The sequence below is a fragment of the Oncorhynchus nerka genome, linkage group LG27, assembly GCF_034236695.1.
Source record: "Oncorhynchus nerka isolate Pitt River linkage group LG27, Oner_Uvic_2.0, whole genome shotgun sequence".
NCBI classification, from domain to species: domain Eukaryota; kingdom Metazoa; phylum Chordata; class Actinopteri; order Salmoniformes; family Salmonidae; genus Oncorhynchus; species Oncorhynchus nerka.
This window is the reverse complement of record NC_088422.1, coordinates 92,975,233-92,996,468: the sequence shown is the minus strand read 5'-3', so window position 1 is coordinate 92,996,468 and position 21,236 is coordinate 92,975,233. Positions and strand designations below refer to the sequence as shown.

Below are 21,236 nucleotides of genomic sequence, written 5' to 3'. Positions count from 1 at the left end.
AGCTGGCCAAGGACGGCACGTTCAAGAGTTTTGGAGAGAAAAGAAAGAAGGGATACTGGTCTGTAGTTGTTGACATCGGAGGGATCGAGTGTAGGTTTTTTCAGAAGGGGTGCAACTCTCGCTCTCTTGAAGACGGAAGGGACGTAGCCAGCGGTCAGGGATGAGTTGATGAGCGAGGTGAGGTAAGGGAGAAGGTCTCCGGAAATGGTCTGGAGAAGAGAGGAGGGGATAGGGTCAAGCGGGCAGGTTGTTGGGCGGCCGGCCGTCACAAGACGCGAGATTTCATCTGGAGAGAGAGGGGAGAAAGAGGTCAGAGCACAGGGTAGGGCAGTGTGAGCAGAACCAGCGGTGTCGTTTGACTTAGCAAACGAGGATCGGATGTCGTCGACCTTCTTTTCAAAATGGTTGACGAAGTCATCTGCAGAGAGGGAGGAGGGGGAGGAGGATTCAGGAGGGAGGAGAAGGTGGCAAAGAGCTTCCTAGGGTTAGAGGCAGATGCTTGGAATTTAGAGTGGTAGAAAGTGGCTTTAGCAGCAGAGACAGAAGAGGAAAATGTAGAGAGGAGGGAGTGAAAGGATGCCAGGTCCGCAGGGAGGCGAGTTTTCCTCCATTTCCGCTCGGCTGCCCGGAGCCCTGTTCTGTGAGCTCGCAATGAGTCGTCGAGCCACGGAGCGGGAGGGGAGGACCGAGCCGGCCTGGAGGATAGGGGACATAGAGAGTCAAAGGATGCAGAAAGGGAGGAGAGGAGGGTTGAGGAGGCAGAATCAGGAGATAGGTTGGAGAAGGTTTGAGCAGAGGGAAGAGATGATAGGATGGAAGAGGAGAGAGTAGCGGGGGAGAGAGAGCGAAGGTTGGGACGGCGCGATACCATCCGAGTAGGGGCAGTGTGGGAAGTGTTGGATGAGAGCGAGAGGGAAAAGGATACAAGGTAGTGGTCGGAGACTTGGAGGGGAGTTGCAATGAGGTTAGTGGAAGAACAGCATCTAGTAAAGATGAGGTCGAGCGTATTGCCTGCCTTGTGAGTAGGGGGAAGGTGAGAGGGTGAGGTCAAAAGAGGAGAGGAGTGGAAAGAAGGAGGCAGAGAGGAATGAGTCAAAGGTAGACGTGGGGAGGTTAAAGTCACCCAGAACTGTGAGAGGTGAGCCGTCCTCAGGAAAGGAGCTTATCAAGGCATCAAGCTCATTGATGAACTCTCCGAGGGAACCTGGAGGGCGAGAAATGATAAGGATGTTAAGCTTGAAAGGGCTGGTAACTGTGACAGCATGGAATTCAAAGGAGGCGATAGACAGATGGGTAAGGGGAGAAAGAGAGAATGACCACTTGGGAGAGATGAGGATCCCGGTGCCACCACCCCGCTGACCAGAAGCTCTCGGGGTGTGCGAGAACGCGTGGGCGGACGAAGAGAGAGCAGTAGGAGTAGCAGTGTTATCTGTGGTGATCCATGTTTCCGTCAGTGCCAAGAAGTCGAGGGACTGGAGGGAGGCATAGGCAGAGATGAACTCTGCCTTGTTGGCCGCAGATCGGCAGTTCCAGAGGCTACCGGAGACCTGGAACTCCACGTGGGTCGTGCGCGCTGGGACCACCAGATTAGGGTGGCCGCGGCCACGCGGTGTGGAGCGTTTGTATGGTCTGTGCAGAGAGGAGAGAGCAGGGATATACAGACACATAGTTGCCAGGCTACAGAAGAGGCTACGCTAATGCAAAGGAGATTGGAATGACAAGTGGGCTACACGTCTCGAATGTTCAGAAAGTTAAGCTTACGTAGCAAGAATCTTATTGACTAAAATGATTAAAATGATACAGTACTGCTGAAGTAGGCTAGCTGGCAGTGGCTGCGTTGTTGACTTTGTAGGCTAGCTGGCAGTGGCTGCGTTGTTGACACTACACTAATCAAGTCGTTCCGTTGAGTGTAATAGTTTCTACAGTGCTGCTATTCGGGGGCTAGCTGGCTAGCTAGCAGTGTTGATTACGTTACGTTGCGTTAAAAGAACGACAATAGCTGGCTGGCTAACCTAGAAAATCGCTCTAGACTACACAATTATCTTTGATACAAAGACGGCTATGTAGCTAGCTATGTAGCTAGCTACGATCAAACCGTTGTACTGTAATGAAATGAAATGAAAATGTGATACTACCTGTGGAGCGAAGCGGGTTGTTGAGTGCGGAAGTTCTATTCGGTAGACGTTGGCTAGCTAGCAGTGTCTCCTACGTTAAGGACGACAAATAGCTGGCTAGCTAACCTCGGTAAATTAAGATAATCACTCTAAAACTACACACTCTAAACTACACAATTATCTTGGATACGAAGACAGCAAAGACAACTATGTAGCTAGCTAACACTACACTAATCAAGTCGTTCAGTTGAGTGTAATAGTTTCTACAGTGCTGCTATTCGGTAGACGGTGGACGTTTGCTAGCTGGCTAGCTGCTGGGCAGATAGCAGTGTAGACTACGTTAGGACGACGAAATACGATAATTACGCAATCATCTTTGATACAATGACGGCTATGTAGCTAGCTAAGAAGAAATTGCTAAGATTAGACAAATCTTTATGTACATATTCTTTATCCCTTTACACTTGTGTATAAGGTAGTAGTTTTGGAATTGTTAGGTTACTCATTGGTTATTACTGCATTGTCGGAACTAGAAGCACAAGCATTTCGCTACACTCGCATTAACATCTGCTAACCATGTGTATGTGACAATTAAAATTTGATTTGAGCAGGAGACAGACAGAACATCTCCACTGTCTGTTTCTCATGGTAGATGCAGATAAGGCTCAGTCGTGGAAGTCAATGACTAGTACACCATGAAAAACTCCACTCAGTGAGGTGCAGGGTGAGTCTCTCAGCATCGGTCTCTGAGATTTCACAGTGTTCTGGAATTCTTTATTAACATTTTCTCTCAAACACTGACTGAGTAAATGTAGAATGTTGGGCAGAGTCCAGCCTCCTCTCACTAGCTGGCCCTTACACCTGCCAAAAGAGTTCTTCTTACACATTGGAAGCAGGACTGGAATTGTCGCTTTCACAAATAGGCAGCTTCCATCTTTGGGCAAGGGCTCTGACTAAGACCTAGTTTGAGGTCCAATCCTGCACGGGGAAGCAGATGGTGCTAATAACTGATTATCCATGTTCTTAGATAACCCAATATTTACAGAAACATCAATGACATTCTCCTATTGATGTGCAATAATTCCATATTATGAACTTCTGAATGAAATTGTCTCCCATAAATTGTGCTTGTTCCTACAACATACATTGTGTTGGGTGTGTTGTGTATGCATCTTAGTTTGTCTCTAAATAAATAAACTAATATATGCAGTGCATTCAGACCCCTTGGCCTTTTCCATATTTTGTTGCACTCTTATTCTAAAATAAACCTATTTTTTGCAAACAAAAATAAAAACAGAAATACAAGTATTCACACCCTTTGCTATGAGACTCAATTTAGCTCAGGTGCATCCTGTTTCCATAGAAACATCAAGGATGATCAATAACTTGGGAGTCCAACTGTGGTAAATTCAATTGATTCGACATGATTTGGAAAGGCACACACCGATCTATATGAAAAGGTCTCAGTTGGCAGTGCATGTCAGGGGGAGAAAAAAAAGTCAAAAGGAATTCTCTGTAGAGCTCCGAGACAGGATTGTGCCAAGGCACAGATCTGGGGAAGGGTGCCAACATTTTTTCGGCAGAATTGAAGGTACCCAAGAACACAGTGGCCTCCATCATTCTTAAATGGAAGAAGTTTGGAACCAAGACTTCTAGAGCTGGCTGCACAGCCAAACTGAGGAATTGGGGGAGAAGGGCCTTGGTCAGGGAGGTGAACAAAGACCCCAATGGTCACTGACAAAGCTCCAGAGTTCCTCTGAAGATGCGTGAACCTTCCAGAAGTACAACTATCTCTGTATCACTCCACCAATCAGACCTTTAGGGCAGAGTTGACAGGCGGAAGCCACTCCTCAGTAAAAAATGCACAACAGCCCGCTTGGAGTTTGCCAAAAGACACCTAAAGGACTCTGACCATGAGAAACAAGATTATCTGATGAAACCAAGATGATTAAACCCTTTAGCCTGAATACCAAGCATTATGTCTGGAGGAATCATGGTACCATCCCTACAATGAAGTATGGTGGTGAAAGCATCATGCTATGAGGATGTTTCTCAGCGGCAGGGACTGAGAGACTAGTCAGGAGAGGGAAAGACAAACGGAGAAAAGTACAGAGAGATGCTTGATGAAATCCTGCTCCAGAGCACCCAGGACCTCAGACTGGGGTAAAGGTTCCCCTTCCAACAGGACAACGACCCAAAGTTTTTAATTTGTATTTATTTAATTAGCACACAGCCAAGACAACACAGGTGTGGCTTCGGGACAAGTCTCTGAATGTCCTTGAGTGGCCCAGCCAGAGACCGGATTTGAACCAGATCTAACATCTCTGGAGAGACCTGAAAATAGCTGTGCAGCGACACTCCCCATCCAACCTGACAGAGCTTGAGAGAAGAAACTCCCCAAATATAGGTGCGCCAAGCTTGTAGCATCATACCCAAGAAGACTTGAGGCTGTAATCTCTGCCAAAGGTCCATCAACAAAGTACTGAGTAAAGGGTCTGAATTCTTATGTAAATGTGATATTTCAGTTTATTTTGTATCCATAAATAAACAAACACAGTAAACACTGACTGAGTCAAGTTGCAGAATGAAGATTATTAAAGGGGAGACTCAGGTATGGGTGTGCGCACGCATGCACCCATATGTAACTGGCACTGTAGCAGACTAACATTGGATGTAATGCATTTTGTCTACCAGAGATTGAATTTAACACATTTAGAAAATTATGGAGATGACGATTGATATTAAAACACACAGCCACCAACATCGGAATAATCCAAAATGCACCTCAAATCACAATTTCATAAATTAAAGATGCACTCCGGGATCTTAAGCACAACAAACTCGTAACATTTTGCAGGGATTTGATTGTATGATATCACACATTTGGTCAAAAATAAAATAATAACTTAGTACACAAAAAAAAAAAAAATGGGACCACTTTTGGCTCATGAGCACCACTTTCAAAACTGTCTGAAATTATACAAACGTTTGAGTGCATCTTTAAAATGAATACTTCCCTTCACAAACAATATTTCTCCATAGTTATAATGGCCAATGCTTAATATATTTCAACATATCAGAAGTCTAGCCTAATAAACATTTCACATAAAAACATGTGAAAACACCCGTCATAATTGAAATTCCTGAGAATGCGTACCTATTAGATATCCATGTTGACGTGACCTGTGCCCGCACTCCGCAAATCAGAGTTCACCAGTCCTCGCCGAGTGGCTTCGACATGAAGGATCACTCCGCGATAAAAGGCACTTACACACTGTAGACGACAATTGAACCGCAGAAGAAAAGAAAGTGTCTACCAGCAGTCACGGTTTTTGTCAGCTGGAATGTTGTCATTAAAATAAACTTAGTGGGACAAGAAGTACTCTGCTCATAGGTCAACTGTGCACGTCGGCCTCTCAAGACTTCAACTCATTTCATGTTGTGGCAGCTCAAACTCTAAGCCAGCGGCGCCGCTCACAGGAGCGGACACCACAAATCGCACCACTTGCCGCCCGCCACCATACTCCTATTAAAGTCTGTCGAGACCCTCGCTTACCACGCCCCCTGCGTAGCTCAGTTGAACATGAATTGGCAACTCCACTGCATTAGCATGGTTGGACCTCAGCGTAAAGAAACATCAGCACTGCGGTTCGACTTTGACATGTGTGGGTGAATAACTGATAACTAGATGGACGAGTAATGTCGTCCTTTGAGAGTAGTGATTGGTTATTGCCCTTGTAAACTGCCTGTATACTCTCCTGCAAACATTTTAAATCTGCCCCTGAACAAGGCAGTTAACCCACTGTTCCTAGACAGTCATTGAAAATAAGAATTGGTTCTTAACTGACTTGCCTAGCTAGGAGGACACTATCTGATGTGAATACGTGTAACATTCAACCTATAGTAGGCTAGGCTTGCCTATATCAACACCATTTTGGACATCATTTTGCTTTAAATAGCCATTTAAACCGACAATAGGCTATCGTGTTGATATAAGCTAGCCCAGCAAATATCACATCCACGACAATGAAGATGGCTCGATTGTCGATCTGAACGTCTATATAGACTAAGCCAGTCAGTCAATAGCATGTGTTAGAGAATAGGAGAGCAGTCAGTCAGTCGCTTACTGAATGGGTTTCATAAGTAGTGAAGCCATGAGGAGGCTTCACCTCAGCGGATTTCTGGTGTAGCTTCTCTTTACTGGACACTTGGTGAACCTAGCCAGACCAGTCAATTTACACTTAAACAAGGTAAGATAGATCAGCTAGATAGGGATTATAAAAACATTGTAGCCCTAATGTACATGTAGGCTAGTGTACACATCCATGCAGCCTCATATGCTGAGATATTATTATGCCCTAGTAGCAGTGTAGGTGAAGGCTGAAGTCGTAGGCCTAGCGCTTTATGGAATTCATTCTTAGGCTTCATTTTTAAGGTGATGGCTGTAGTTTCCTTAACAATACCACAATGAATGTAAATTCACATGTTGAAACAGAAAAATGATAACACGGGAGATTCATACTTACATCACAGGTGGTGAATATTGTCAGGAACTAGGCATCTTACACTGAGGTAATCGTCCAGACAGATTTTTGCATGTGATGCAGTTAATTTGAGTATCAGTACGTGCCGGTGAACTTCTGTTAAGGATGCATTAGTGAAACAAAAAGCATTGGGTCATGCCAATTTTAAACTGGCCGAGACGGAATTTGTTACTGGATACAATTATCTGCTGGCCGTCCTCAGCATTGTGTCTAATTTCACCAGGTTGGCCTATGAGAAAAGCTAGCAGCTAGCCATTTCAGACCAGTGGTTAAACCATGGTCTAAGCCAAAGTTCATAAGTTTAGCCCCAAATTGTTCAAGTCCAAAACCGGTAGTGCAGATAAAAGGAGAAGGTATTTGAGTATGTAAACACTGTGCAATGTAGACAATAGGCTATAACCTATTTGATTCATCCGCTTTAATAAAAAGCTCTTTATAGTGTATGAATTATAAACTAAATCCCTTAAAATAGCCGTAGTTTGTGTATTTCCGAGAGCCTCATGGTGACGTTGTACTCGTAGTTTCCATCGTGTAGTCCAGTTTGGAGATTTTTATCGACTAAGGTTTCCCAGTAGTGGTGCCAGTTCCCATCTTTGTCTTTCCCAAATCCATACACATTCACCTGCAATGGAAATACATGTTTAGAGAGTTTCATAATGTTAACCAGAAGGTTTTATTTATGGCAATGGGATATATTGTGTATGCAGCCAACATGATTTGGGCCAGTAATATGTGACGATACCACAGATCGTCAAAACTATGCCAATCCATTAGGTGTCAGGGTTGGTTTCCTGCACTGCAATCATGTGTAGTACACAGTGTGCATCACAATACACTGTGTAATGTGTGTACCGGGGCAGCAGGTAGCCCAGTGCATTGGGCCAGTAACCGGAGCATTGGGCCAGTAACTGGAAGGTTGCTGGATCGAATCCCTGAGCTGACAAGGTAAAAATCTCTCATTCTGCCTCTGAACAAGGCAGTTAACTCACTATTCCCCAGGCGCCGAAGACGTGGATGACGATTAAGGCAGCCCCCCCCACACACCTCTATCTCTCTGATTCAGAGGGGTTGGGATAAAAGCGAAAGACACATTTCAGTTGGACAACTGACTGGGTATTCCCCTTTCCCTAGTATACAGTGTGTCTTGCTGAGGAAGTACATGCCTATCCATATTCCTAACAGAGCATGTTGATATTTACTATTTAATAGGATCCACATTAGTTCCTGTCAGGGCATGAGCTACTCTTCCTGGGGTCCAAACAATCATGTCGCAAAAGCCTACATCATAAATAAAATATAATTCAACACAAAACACTAATATTACAAATGTACAATATAAAATTCACAACTGTGCGTTTGTGTGAGTCTCTTCTGCGTTGTGCCATGAGGTGTTGTATCTGTAGATCTCTATAGGTCTTACCTTGTCACAGATGTGTAGGGATAATATCAAAGCCATGAATCCAGTCGAGGGGTATTTGCCCTGATAGTCAAGCCAGGTTTCATGAACATATTTCATAAACACAGGATTCAGAACCAATACCTGCATGGAATATACTGCACATTACATGTCTATCAACCCGATTTAAATAGAAAAAGAAGAATTTCTATTGTGATGCATCAAATTTGAGAAGTCACTTTGTTAGATTGATAGTGTCAGAGATGAGAGTTGCTCTGGAAAAGTGTGTCTGCTAAATTACAAAATAAATCAAAAATACATTTGACGTCACCGCCTCCTTTGTTAGGAAACCACATATTTAGTTGTTTGTTTTACAATGTATCTAAACACGGCTCTGCCCATTACCCACATCCTCAACGACAAGCAGACCTACTGTCTAAGAGACCATATAACAGATCATGCATTAGATATTGACTGTGTAGATGAATAATAACCACAATACATTAACAAGGTGACTCACCAAATCTTTGTTGGCCTTTATCTTCCGTCTAAGTGGTAAATATGACCTGTTGAATAAAAGAAGACTTCATTTCATCTAGGAGGTGCTAGCTATGTTACCTTGGGAAAATGCATGTTGTCGGAGGGTTTCCCCAACTCCAGTAGCCCTGGACAAACACACCTGATTCAACTTGTCAACTAATCATCAAGCCCTCAATGAGTTGAATCAGGTGTTCTTGTCCAGGGACTGTAGGACCGCTGTTGATTAACACTCAACTAAATCAGAAGAGTCCATGATAAGTTGTTACTCACAAAGTGATGTGAGACCCAGTGGTCATGGCGCCTGGTAGCCACTGAAGGTCCAGAGTCTTGAAAGGGATCAACAGGAACCTAGTGGCTTTGTCCAGATCTATTGCACTCTCTGGGTACATGACGTGATACGTGGTCCGTTTCCCAACATCCTCCTCATAGCCAGAGGTAGGAGCCTTGTTCATTCTAGAGAGCACAGTACATAGCAGGAATCCATACAATTGTTAAGGGAATTTTTATCAATGATGACTAATTATGTATACATTTCAATCAGGACCCGACTAGTCCAAATGCTATCATGTACTATACTTGTATGAATTCTCTCTTGCTCCCATTCCCAATTGTATATAATAGTCAGGAGTTTAGAACAATGCCTTGGTACAAATGAATGAACCATCTACACTAACTGACCTTGGCTTTAGGCGAGGAGGGAATGCTTGAGAACTATAGGGCCTCTCTACCAGTGTCAAGAAGAGATAGAACATTTAGAAAACGCTGACATCATTTTCAGTTTATAACCTGTGGCAAAATGTGTATGAAGGCAGTACTCTTGAATTAAACGCTGTTACCTGACTTAAGTCCGGGGCTCGGTCCATTCTTATAAAATATTAGGGTCTTACAAACCCTTAAATGCATAGACAGAGTGTTTAATTTTGATTGGGAAATAAAACAGAGGAATTTAGAATTCCTTCAACAACGACTGCAATATTTCAAAGCTCTTCGTTCAACACAGCGACGGCACGGGTAGCGCCATTCAAAACACAGCGACGGCACGGGTAGCGCCATTCAAAACACAGCGACGGCAGGGGTAGCGCCATTCAAAACACAGCGCCATTCAAAACACAGCGGGGTAGCGCCATTCAAAACACAGCGACGGCAGGGGTAGCGCCATTCAAAACACAGCGACGGCACAGGGGTAGGGGTAGCGCCATTCAAAACACAGCGACGGCAGGGGTAGCGCCATTCAAAACACAGCGACGGCAGGGGTAGCGCCATTCAAAACACAGCGACGGCAGGGGTAGCGCCATTCAAAACACAGCGACGGCAGGGGTAGCGCCATTCAAAACACAGCGACGGCAGGGGTAGCGCCATTCAAAACACAGCGACGGCACGGGTAGCGCCATTCAAAACACAGCGACGGCACGGGTAGCGCCATTCAAAACACAGCGACGGCACGGGTAGCGCCATTCAAAACACAGCGACGGCACGGGTAGCGCCATTCAAAACACAGCGACGGCACGGGTAGCGCCATTCAAAACACAGCGACGGCACGGGTAGCGCCATTCAAAACACAGCATTCAAAACACAGCGACGGCACGGGTAGCGCCATTCAAACACAGCGACGGCACGGGTAGCGCCATTCAAACGCGACGGTAGGGTAGCGCCATTCAAAACACAGCGACGGCACGGGTAGCACGGGTAGCGCGCCATTCAAAACACAGCGATTTCAAAACACAGCGACGGCACGGGTAGCGCCATTCAAAACACAGCGACGGGGTAGCGCCATTCAAAACACAGCGTAGCGCCATTCAAAACACAGCGACGACGCACGGGTAGCGCCATTCAAAACACAGCGACGGCACGGGTAGCGCCATTCAAAACACAGCGACGGCACGCGCCATTCAAAACACAGCGACGGCACGGGTAGCGCCATTCAAAACACAGCGACGGCACGGTAGCGCCATTCAAAACACAGCGACGGCACGGGTAGCGCCATTCAAAACACAGCGACGGCACGGGTAGCGCCATTCAAAACACAGCGACGGCACGGGTAGCGCCATTCAAAACACAGCGACGGGTAGCGCCATTCGGGTAGCGCCATTCAAAACACAGCGACGGCACGGGTAGCGCCATTCAAAACACAGCGACGGCACGGGTAGCGCCATTCAAAACACAGCGACGGCACGGGTAGCGCCATTCAAAACACAGCGCCATTCAAACGGGTAGCGCCATTCAAAACACAGCGGTAGCGCCATTCAAAACACAGCGACGGCACGGGTAGCGCCATTCAAAACACAGCGACGGCACGGGTAGCGCCATTCAAAACACAGCGACGGCACGGGTAGCGCCATTCAAAACACAGCGACGGCACGGGTAGCGCCATTCAAAACACAGCGACGACGGGTAGCGCCATTCAAACACAGGGTAGCGCCATTCAAAACACAGCGACGGCACGGGTAGCGCCATTCAAAACACAGCGACGGCACGGGTAGCGCCATTCAAAACACAGCGACGGCACGGGTAGCGCCATTCAAAACACAGCGACGGCACGGGTAGCGCCATTCAAAACACAGCGACGGCACGGGTAGCGCCATTCAAAACACAGCGACGGCACGGGTAGCGCCATTCAAAACACAGCGACATTTCAAAACACAGCGACGGCACGGGTAGCGCCATTCAAAACACAGCGACGGCACGGGTAGCGCCATTCAAAACACAGCGACGGGGTAGCATTCAAAACACAGGGTAGCGCCATTCAAAACACAGCGACGGCATTCAAAACACAGCGACGGCACGGGTCAAAACACACGGGTAGCGCCATTCAAAACACAGCGACACGGGTAGCGCCATTCAAAACACAGCGACGGCACAAAACACAGGGTAGCGCCATTCAAAACACAGCGACGGCATTTCAAAACACAGCGACGGCACGGGTAGCGCCATTCAAAACACAGCGACGGCACGGGTAGCGCCATTCAAAACACAGCGACGGGGTAGCGCCATTCAAAACACAGGGTAGCGCCATTCAAAAACACAGCGACGGCACGGGTAGCGCCATTCAAAACACAGCGACGGCACGGGTAGCGCCATTCAAAACACAGCGACGGCACGGGTAGCGCACGGGTAGCGCCATTCAAAACACAGCGACGGCACGGGTAGCGCCATTCAAAACACAGCGACGGCACGGGTAGCGCCATTCAAAACACAGCGACGGCACGGGTAGCGCCATTCAAAACACAGCGACGGCACGGGTAGCGCCATTCAAAACACAGCGACGGCACGGGTAGCGCCATTCAAAACACAGCGACGGCACGGGTAGCGCCATTCAAAACACAGCGACGGCACGGGTAGCGCCATTCAAAACACAGCGAGCGGCACGGGTAGCGCCATTCAAAACACACGCGACAAAACACAGCGACGGCACGGCATTCAAAACACAGCGACGGGTAGCGCCATTCAAAACACAGCGACGGCACGGGTAGCGCCATTCAAAACACAGCGACGGGTAGCGCCATTCGGGGTAGCGCCATTCAAAACACAGCGACGGCACGGGTAGCGCCATTCAAACACAGCGACACGGGTAGCGCCATTCAAAACACAGCGACGGCACGGGTAGCGCCATTCAAAACACAGCGACGGCACGGGTAGCGCCATTCATTCAAAACACAGCGCCATTCAAAACACAGCGACGGCACGGGTAGCGCCATTCAAAACACAGCGACGGCACGGGTAGCGCCATTCAAAACACAGCGACGGCACGGGTAGCGCCATTCAAAACACAGCGACGGCACGGGTGCACCATCTTTAAAGAAAGTAGTTGATTTCTTATTTTCAGCTTCTATGAGTTGATCGGCAGTCAGTAAACAAACTGGAATGGTGCCTGCTGCTACCAGGAGTGTGCTGTCTGTACAGGCATAAAGGCAAGGTCAGCTATGGACGGTTTGTTCTTTTCTACTGGACTACCAGGAGTGTGCTGTCTGTACAGGCATAAAGGCAAGGTCAGCTATGGAAGGTTTGTTCTTTTCTACTGGACTACCTGGAGTGTGCTGTCTGTACAGGCATAAAGCCAAGGTCAGCTATGGAAGGTTTGTTCTTTTCTACTGGACTACCTGGAGTGTGCTGTCTGTACAGGCATAAAGCCAAGGTCGGTTATTTACTGTCACGTGCAGCTATGGAAGGTTTGTTCTTTTCTACTGGACTACCTGGAGTGTGCTGTCTGTACAGGCATAAAGCAAAGGTCGGTTATTTACTGTCACGTGCAGCTATGGAAGGTTTGTTCTTTTCTACTGGAGCGTGACTTCACTACTTCCCACAAATCTAAAAGCGCTGGATTGGTGGAAGCATGGGCTAGCTAGTGGGAGTTCCACCACATCTTACAGTGCCTACAGAAAGTATTCAGACCCCTTGACTATTTCCACATTTTGTTACGTTACAGCCTTATCCTAAAATTGATTAAATCATCGCACCCGACCCCCCTCAAATCTACACACAATTCCCCATAATGACAAAGCAAAAGCAGATTTAAATTGCAAATTTATATAAATTTATATAATTTTATATATAAAAAATAACACAATTACATAAGTATTTGGACTAGACACTCAGTACTTTGTTGAAGCACCTTTGGCAGAGATTACAGCCAGTTTTATGGGTATAACTACAAGCTTGGCACAACTGCATTTGGGGATTTACTCCCATTTGTCGCTGCAGATCCTTTCAATCTCTGTCAGGTTTGTTGGGGAGTGTCGCTGCACAGCTAATTTTCAGGTTTCTCCAGACATATTTGATCAGGTTCAAGTCCGGGCTCTGGCTGTGCCACTCAATGACTTGTACCGAAGCCACTCCTGCGTTGTCTTGGCTGTGTGCTTAGGGTCGTTGTCCTGTTGGAAGGTGAACCATCACCCCAGTCTGAGGTCCTAAGCGCTCTGGAGCAGGTTTTCATCAAGGATCTCTCTGTACTTTGCTCTGTTCATCTTTCCCTCAATCCAGACTAGTCTCCCAGTCCCTGCCACTGAATAACATCTCCACAGCATACTTCCACCACGCTTTACCGTGGGATGGTGCCAGGTTTCCTCCAGGCATGAGGTTTGGTATTCAGGACAAAGAGTTTAATCAAATCAGAGAATCTTGTGTCTCATGGTCAGAGTCCTTTAGGTGCCTTTTGGCAAACTCCCAAGCAGGGTGTCATGTGCCTTTCACTGAGGAGTGGCTTCCGTCTGGCCACTACCATAAAGGTCTGATTGGTGGGGATCTGCAGAGATAGAGATCATTGTCCTTCTGGAAGGTTCTCCCTTCTCCCCAGAGGAACTCTGGAGCTCTGTCAGTTAACATCAGGTTCTTGGTCACCTCCCTGACGAAGACCCTTCTCCCCAGATTCCTCAGTTTGGCCGGGCAGCCAGCTCTAGGAACAGTCTTGGTGGTTCCAAACTTCTTCCATTTAAGAATAATGGAGGTCACGGTTCTGGTCACCATAGCAGCACTGACCCGTAGCACGCGCTCCAGCATGTATATTTCACTGGTCACCCCCAAAGCAATTTTTTTTTTATTTTTTTATCACTGGAGCCTCACATCTCCCTCACTAACTTTAAGCACCGGCTGTCAGAGCAACTCACAGATCACTGCACATAGCCCATCTGCAAATAGCCCATAGAACTACCTCACCCCCATACTGCATTTATTTTTTGCTCCTTTGCACCCCAGCATCTCTACTTGCACATTCATCTTCTGCACATCTATCACTCCAGTGTTTAATTGCTAAATTGTAATTATTTTTGCCACTATGGCCTATTTATTGCCTTACCTCATTTGCACACAGTGTAGACTTTTTTTCTATTGTGTTATTGATTGTATGTTTGTTTTACTCCATGTGTAACCCTGTGTTGTTTGTGTCGCACTGCTTTGCTTCATCTTGACCAGGTCGCAGTTGTAAATGAGAACTTGTTCTCAACTTGCCTACCTGGTTAAATAAATAAAAATAAAACATAAAAATCAATGAAAACAGGATGCAGCTCCATTTCTGAGTTTCATAGCATAGGGTCTGAATCCTTATGGAAATTTGATATGAATTTGCAAAAAAATGTGTAGATTGAGGATTCTTTTTTATTTAATGATTTAATTCAAACGATTTGAGATGCGGTCACCAGCTGAGTGTGTAGCAAGCTATCTAGTTTAAATATCAACAGTACTGCCACAGCAGCATAACATTTGATCAACAATTGATTTACTTAATAGTCAGTCTGGTTGGCTAATAGTCAACATGTAGCAGAAAGCAGCGGTTGCCCTTGTTTTCCAATTTTGAGCACCTGCCCGCTACAAGGTCTGTTTACAGCCCTGCTGTATGGAATCTGTTAACCCAAACAGGCTGTGTGACAAGTGCGCCCTCGGTCAACACCCTCTGTTGGCCTACCTTATGACGACGTCACTGGAGTCTATGAGGGCTCCATAGTAGGAACCCTTGAGGTTCCCAGAGTTCCCCACAACAGCACAGCTTCCATGGCGCTCACGGCCCGCGTCCATGTGTAGGTCAGCATCAGGGATGACCTGGAACAACTTCTCCACCACCTCGCTGAATTTGGCGGTGCTACTGTCATTCTGGATTTTCTGGTGATAAGATGGTACTTCATTTGATTGCGCCAGCAAACACATGAAACACCAATAAATACACAATGGACAAGCAGCACAACTCAGATGACAATCATAACGTCAGCCCAAACCAGACAAATCTGATTATGTATATGGTGTGATTTGTATATAATGATGTCATGTTCACCTGCCCAGCAACTGCAGAGGGAACTGAGCTGTTAAATCTGCTGCAATGCATCATTTCTGAGTATTCTGAGACTTGTGTTTGGATTGTACATGGTCTCTGTCCAGAAAAACAGGTTATTGTTGACTACAATATAAGCGTTGTCAGTGACAACCCATGTATTGCAGCGTGTGAAAGAGCTGGCCTTGCTACATCACTTAAAGAGGCTTAAAAACAGAACTGTGGATATTTATTTTTATTATAAAAAGGGCAAAATGGACAGCTAAATCTGGTTCACCAACTGCAGTCACACAGGCAACCAAATTCTGACCTTTGTTCCACTGTGTAGTGTGACCAATAACATGTATTTTTCTGAGCTAATCTGATTGGTCAAAAGACTAATTAGTGCAACACAAAAAGTATATTTTTTATATATATAAATAAAGTTGGCTGCCTGTCTAAACAGCTACCTTACACCCACAAGGATCTCTAAACAATGACACACCAGTTCATTCGATAATTAGGTCAGAGGGATCACAAGTGTTCAATTAACTAGCCAATCAGGATTCACAACCAATTAACATGGAATAGGCACAATTTACATTGTCGCTATAGTATTGCCTGGAATGACAAATGGTTCAAATGAAAGGATTTCTGCATCCAACTTGTTTTATCCGGTAGATTAGCAATACATTAAAACAATGTCCTTGTAGCGAAGGGCTCACTCATTCACATAGCCTAAATCCAACCAATAAAAGTTCATTCTGAATAAAACTTATAAGCAACAAGAGAAAAAAAACATGCAACAGTATTAACAAGATACTTAACTTTAGAAAATAATTAACATGTTTGGACATTTCAATGTATAGTTGTAGTGAGCGTTTGGGACATTCATTGACCAACGTTAATGGGCTAATCCAGTGGTCACCAACCGGTCGATCTCCAAACATTTCTGTAAAATACCCAACGATAAAGCCTTGTGTTCCTATTTTGTATTATTATTATTATTATTATTCGTGTCGGGCTGTTGTTGTTAGGTGCAGCCAATTTAGCTTCCCTGCGCCCCGGGTAGGCAAACTGTTACCATGTCATGTGCTGAAGGTACAAACTCTGCCTCCCCGGTGGGCCTGGAGAGGAAACTCAGTGCACTATGCTGGTGAATCAGATTTCTCAAATGACCGAGTCTGCAGTAACGTAGCAGGCATAAAAGCAAGCTACGGCAAAATTGATACTGTGATATTTCAAAACCATGACAAAATTGACACTCAACGAATACAGCAAAGAGCTGGTGTTTTATGAGTGAGTTGATGTTTAAGTTCTTACTCAGCACTGTCAACACTTTGTATTCAACACTTATCACCAACGCTACATCAAGCAGTGCAGCAGTAATGATTGAGTATGAAGTGCATCTATAGGCTTGCGTTGTATTTTTAGCAAGTTGGGTCTTTTTTAATATCAATGAATATTTCACTTTATCTGTTCATGGGAGTAACATGAATTTGTGCATGAGGCAGAAATAATGCGGTGCGACTCAGGTTTCGCCATCAGCTGTAACACGGTGTCTCTCTTTGGTCAAGTGTCAGTGGAAGAAAGGGAGAGCGGAGGGATGTTGAGACGGACCCTAAGTCTGCTGCGCTCTCCCTCCGCTGAGACGGACTATCAGATGTAGGCACCATCAGCCCAGTAAAATAAAAAGCGAATTATTTCAAATGCATGCTCACTCAGCTGTGCTTCACAAGTAATACAACATATATATTACCGGCGTGATCATATAGTCCACCTCAAATGTAGATGTTTTTTTTTAATGTCCCGAACAACAATGCATTCATTGGCAGGTCAATTCAAGCAAAGCCAGTATGCGGTGATAATGCATTGGGCCTATAGTTTACTGCACAAACCTCATTGCCACAGTACTGTTTTTAATTGGTTATTGTTGCATAGGCTTACATTTAATCATGTTAATAAAAGAATACAAATCAGAGCGGTAGATCTCGGCATGCATTGACTCAGTGATCTTGACTCAGAAAAGGTTGGTGACCACTGGGCCAATCTATATTGAAGGCTACTGTGACAGTTGATCAGTCTCATGGGCAAAAACTAGTTGAATAAATGTTTACCTTGCATCAAAATGGAAAATTGATTGGACTTGCATAAAATCAATGTGAGGGAATTGCGTTTTCTTCACCTAACGTTTAATCTAAATCCAATTACATGGTATAATGTTTTGTTGATTTCACGTTAGTTGACAGCTCAACCCAAATATAAATCAAAACGAAAAAGGTTTATATGACGTCTGCGCTCAGTGGGGTTATAGAGATGGGCTAAATTAGTGCAATAAACTTTTGAATAAGCAATCATTTACGCGCCACAGCTACTCCGGTGGGATCCCGTTTTATTTTTCCTCATTTGTTTTTGTTTTCTTTTAACGGTTGACTCAATAAGCATGGTCTTTTATGTTGCTACGGTCAGTGTATAGGCTATAACTTTAATGAATTATAGGCCTATTACTGAATGCGAACGTTTTGGATTTGCGCTTTTATTTATCCCATTTTTGTCATAGCTTTTTGTTTTGTAACCTGTGTGTATAAACACTGATATCGACTCTTGAGTATTATTTTGGGGCACACTCGATCGCGAGCTGAACTTCGGACTAGAAGGTCGAGGCCAGCTCCCTGCCTGTTACATTAGTTTCAAAACATATTTAAAAAAAATATAAATATATTAATCAAAAAATATATTTAGCCTACCCGCCACCACGTTCTGGTATCATCGGAGAGTTTCTTGTTCTCTCTCGTCAGAAATGGTTTGATAGATCTGATGAAGCGCTTCTGAAACCATGGGTCGTCGTCCGGCGGTGGAGAGAAGATGCCGTCCAGCGGCCGAAGGGCATTTTTTACAAAATCCACAAAAGAATTGGAGGATTGCTGTCCAGAATAAAACACAATGATGGTAGTGATGCAGATTAGAAGAGTGGTTAGAAGGCATTTCCTAATCCTGAATATACTCATTTCGTAGGTGGTATGGAATCCTCACCACCTGTGAAGAGCTCAATAATGAATGTGTGAAAACACCCCTAATAATGCTGGTTTCAAAACATCAAGGATCTGGGAAGTCGGAACTCCGAGCTTTCAAGACGACTGCGAATTTGAAAAGAAAAATCGTTTGATTCTTCTTCTATCAGGTTTAACGGCGGTTGGCATCCAATTTGTTGCATTACCGCCACCTACTAGACTGGAGTACAACTCCTTTATACCTTGCTTGAAAAATACAAATGTACTAAATAAATACCCTACCATCTAACACTACACTCACTAATTTCACAATTATATATTATAAATTATTATAATATTATAAAATCAAATTAACACCACCCTACTCCATTAAAGGCATTTATTCCTACCTCATGCCATCATCCTGAAAGGTATATGGGACATCACCACTTAACACACCCTGTAACGCTTCTGATGTCAAGCCTCACACACCCAAATACCTCTTTGCAGCTGCCAACACAACCTCAATTTTCTGCGACTTGCTATAAATTATACAAATCTAATCTTACTGAAACTTATATTACTTTTTGGCCGATCCCTTTGTACTGGTATACCTCTACTACTTTAACCACTCACATTGACAACCTGAAAATCTGCTCAGCAAGGAAGAAGACACTGCTCCAGAACGGCCATAAAAAAAGCCAGACAACGGTTTGCTTCTGCACATGGGGACAAAGATCGTACTTTTTGGAGAAATGTCCTCTGGTCTGATGAAACAAAAATAGAACTGTTTGGCCATAATGACCATTGTTATGTTTGGAGGAAAAAGGGGGAGGCTTGCAAGCCGAAGAACACCATCCCAACCGTGAAGCAGGAGCAACTGGTGCACTTCACACACAAAAAATGGCATAATGAGGAAGAGAATTATGTGGATATATTGAAGCAACATCTCAAGACATCAGTCAGGAAGTTAAAGCTTGGTCGCAAATGGGTCTTCCAAATGGACAATGTCCCCAAGCATACTTCCAAAGTTGTGGAAAAATGGCTTAAGGACAACAAGTCAAGGTATTGGAGTGGCTATCACAAAGCCCTGACCTCAATTCTATAGAACATTTTTGGGCAGAACTGAAAAAGTGTTTGTGAGCAAGGAGGCCTACAAACCTGACTCAGTTACACCAGTTCTGTCAGGAGGAATGGGCCAAAATTCACCCAACTTATTGTGGGAAGCTTGTGGAAGGTTACCCGAAACGTTTGACCCAAGTTAAACAATTTAAAGGCAATGCTACCAAATACTAATCGAGTGTATGTAAACTTCTGACCCACTGGGAATGTGATGAAAGAAGTAAAAACTGAAATAAATCATTCTCTCTACAATTATTCTGACATTTCACATTCTTAAAATAAAGTGGTGATCCTAACTGACCTAAAACAATGAATTTTTGCTAGTGTTAAATGTCAGAAATTGTGAAAAACTGAGAAACGGAAAGACAGATGATGACAACTACAGTACCACGAACAGGTAGAGATCTCAATCCATCTCTATGGTGGCCCACCAAACAGATGATGACACCTACAGTACCACTACCAGGTAGAGATCTCAATCCATCTCTATGGTGGCCCATCAGATGGATGATGACACCTACAGTACCACTACCAGGTAGAGATCTCAATCCATCTCTATGGTGGCCCACCAAACGGATGATGACTCTACCAGGATGCTTTAATATGAACTTCCCCCTGACACATCCTCTTCATGAATCAACTATTGTGTAGCAGCTGCTGTGACGTCTCTTGTCAAGGAACAATAAGCCTACACATTGTTGTTAAAACTGGTTTGCCTACATTTCTTCAGCTTGATGGCAGTCTCCCAATGCTTCTTCTCCCTCTGCTCTTTTCTGCTAAGACTTGGCTTACCATTTCTCCAATATAACCATCACATCATAAACATACTTTCAATCAACTGCTGTGCTACTGCTATCCTTATTTCTATTTTTTTATACATATATTTTTTATTATTGAATACTCGAAACATACAATGTACTTGCAATGATGCTGCTCAATAACTACATCATACCAGTCATCCAACAGATTCCCATTCAGAGAGACACACAGAAGCATCCAGAGTCAATGCCCTGCTCAAGGGCATGTTGACCAATCTACCAGCAGGCCAAAAAAACGTGAACCCGAACCCTCCAAGATCCCCAATAGTTGTCCCTCATGTTTGTGTGCATGTCTGGCACTATTACATGTATGTGTGTGTTCTTGTGTGTACAAACACCTGCACGGCATCAGCTTCAGGCAAACCGTCATTAGTTGTAAAAACACTGCCACTAAATGTCATTTAAATGTACTTTTTATTATGTTTAATTTATACTTCTTTTTTTTTTTACTGTTATCTTTGACCATCATTCTATCTCTCACACAGCAACTCCACTCCCTCTTGTTTTTTTTACTGTTATCTTTGACCATCATTCTATCTCTCACACAGCAACTCCACTCCCACTTGTCTCCATCTCTGCTGGCCACCCACTTCGGTTTTCTACCCAACACATATCTTTCAACTATGCTGTGATGTTTAACGTACAATTTCAATCTATCAAATAGAATAGAATCCACAGATTGCGAGTTGAAGATAAATACTTTTACTAAGAGTATTAGTATATTAGAAATTGACTCACCCGGTCTCTCCAGACCTTCTAACAGTACAATTTCTAGGGTCAATTTTAGATAAATGCTATGCATTTTCATGCCATTCCTGAACCTGAGACCAGAAACAGGCTACCTGAGTGTCACGTTCTGACCTTAGTTCTTTTGTTATGTCTTTGTTTGTTTTAGCATGATCAGGGCGTGAGTTTGGTGGGTTGTCTATGTTCCTTTTTCTATAATTTGGGATTTCTGTGTTTGGTCTGGTATGGTTCT

The 21,236-nt window shown here is 44.5% G+C and overlaps 1 protein-coding gene across 2 annotated transcripts; it reads right to left on the bottom strand.

Annotated features, from left to right (window-relative positions):
- Positions 1-4,686: 4,686 nt before the first annotated feature.
- On the bottom strand, positions 4,687-18,496 carry LOC115125258 (CMP-N-acetylneuraminate-beta-galactosamide-alpha-2,3-sialyltransferase 1-like). Of its 2 annotated transcripts, XM_029654766.2 has the most exons (6): positions 18,075-18,495; positions 14,989-15,182; positions 8,865-9,047; positions 8,575-8,620; positions 8,079-8,198; positions 4,687-7,280 (listed from the first exon to the last, which is right to left on the bottom strand). In XM_029654766.2, the coding sequence occupies exons 1-6, from the start codon at positions 18,333-18,335 to the stop codon at positions 7,122-7,124; spliced, it is 963 nt and encodes a 320-aa protein (XP_029510626.2). In that variant the 5' UTR covers positions 18,336-18,495; the 3' UTR covers positions 4,687-7,121. The 2 variants fall into 2 exon arrangements, with proteins under 2 accessions (XP_029510626.2, XP_029510627.2); XM_029654767.2 differs by lacking the exon at positions 8,079-8,198 and having other exon boundaries at positions 18,075-18,496.
- Positions 18,497-21,236: the final 2,740 nt, after the last annotated feature.

Bases quoted from the DNA above. Each gene is read 5' to 3' on its own strand.
- LOC115125258 (XM_029654766.2), bottom strand. From the start codon at position 18,335: ATGAGTATATTCAGGATTAGGAAATGCCTTCTAACCACTCTTCTAATC. The intron at 8,621-8,864 runs GTGAGTAACAAC...TTTATTCAACAG, and splicing joins ACTGGGTCTCACATCACTTT to GTCATATTTACCACTTAGAC. The intron at 8,199-8,574 runs GTGAGTCACCTT...TATTCCATGCAG, and splicing joins TAAAGGCCAACAAAGATTTG to GTATTGGTTCTGAATCCTGT.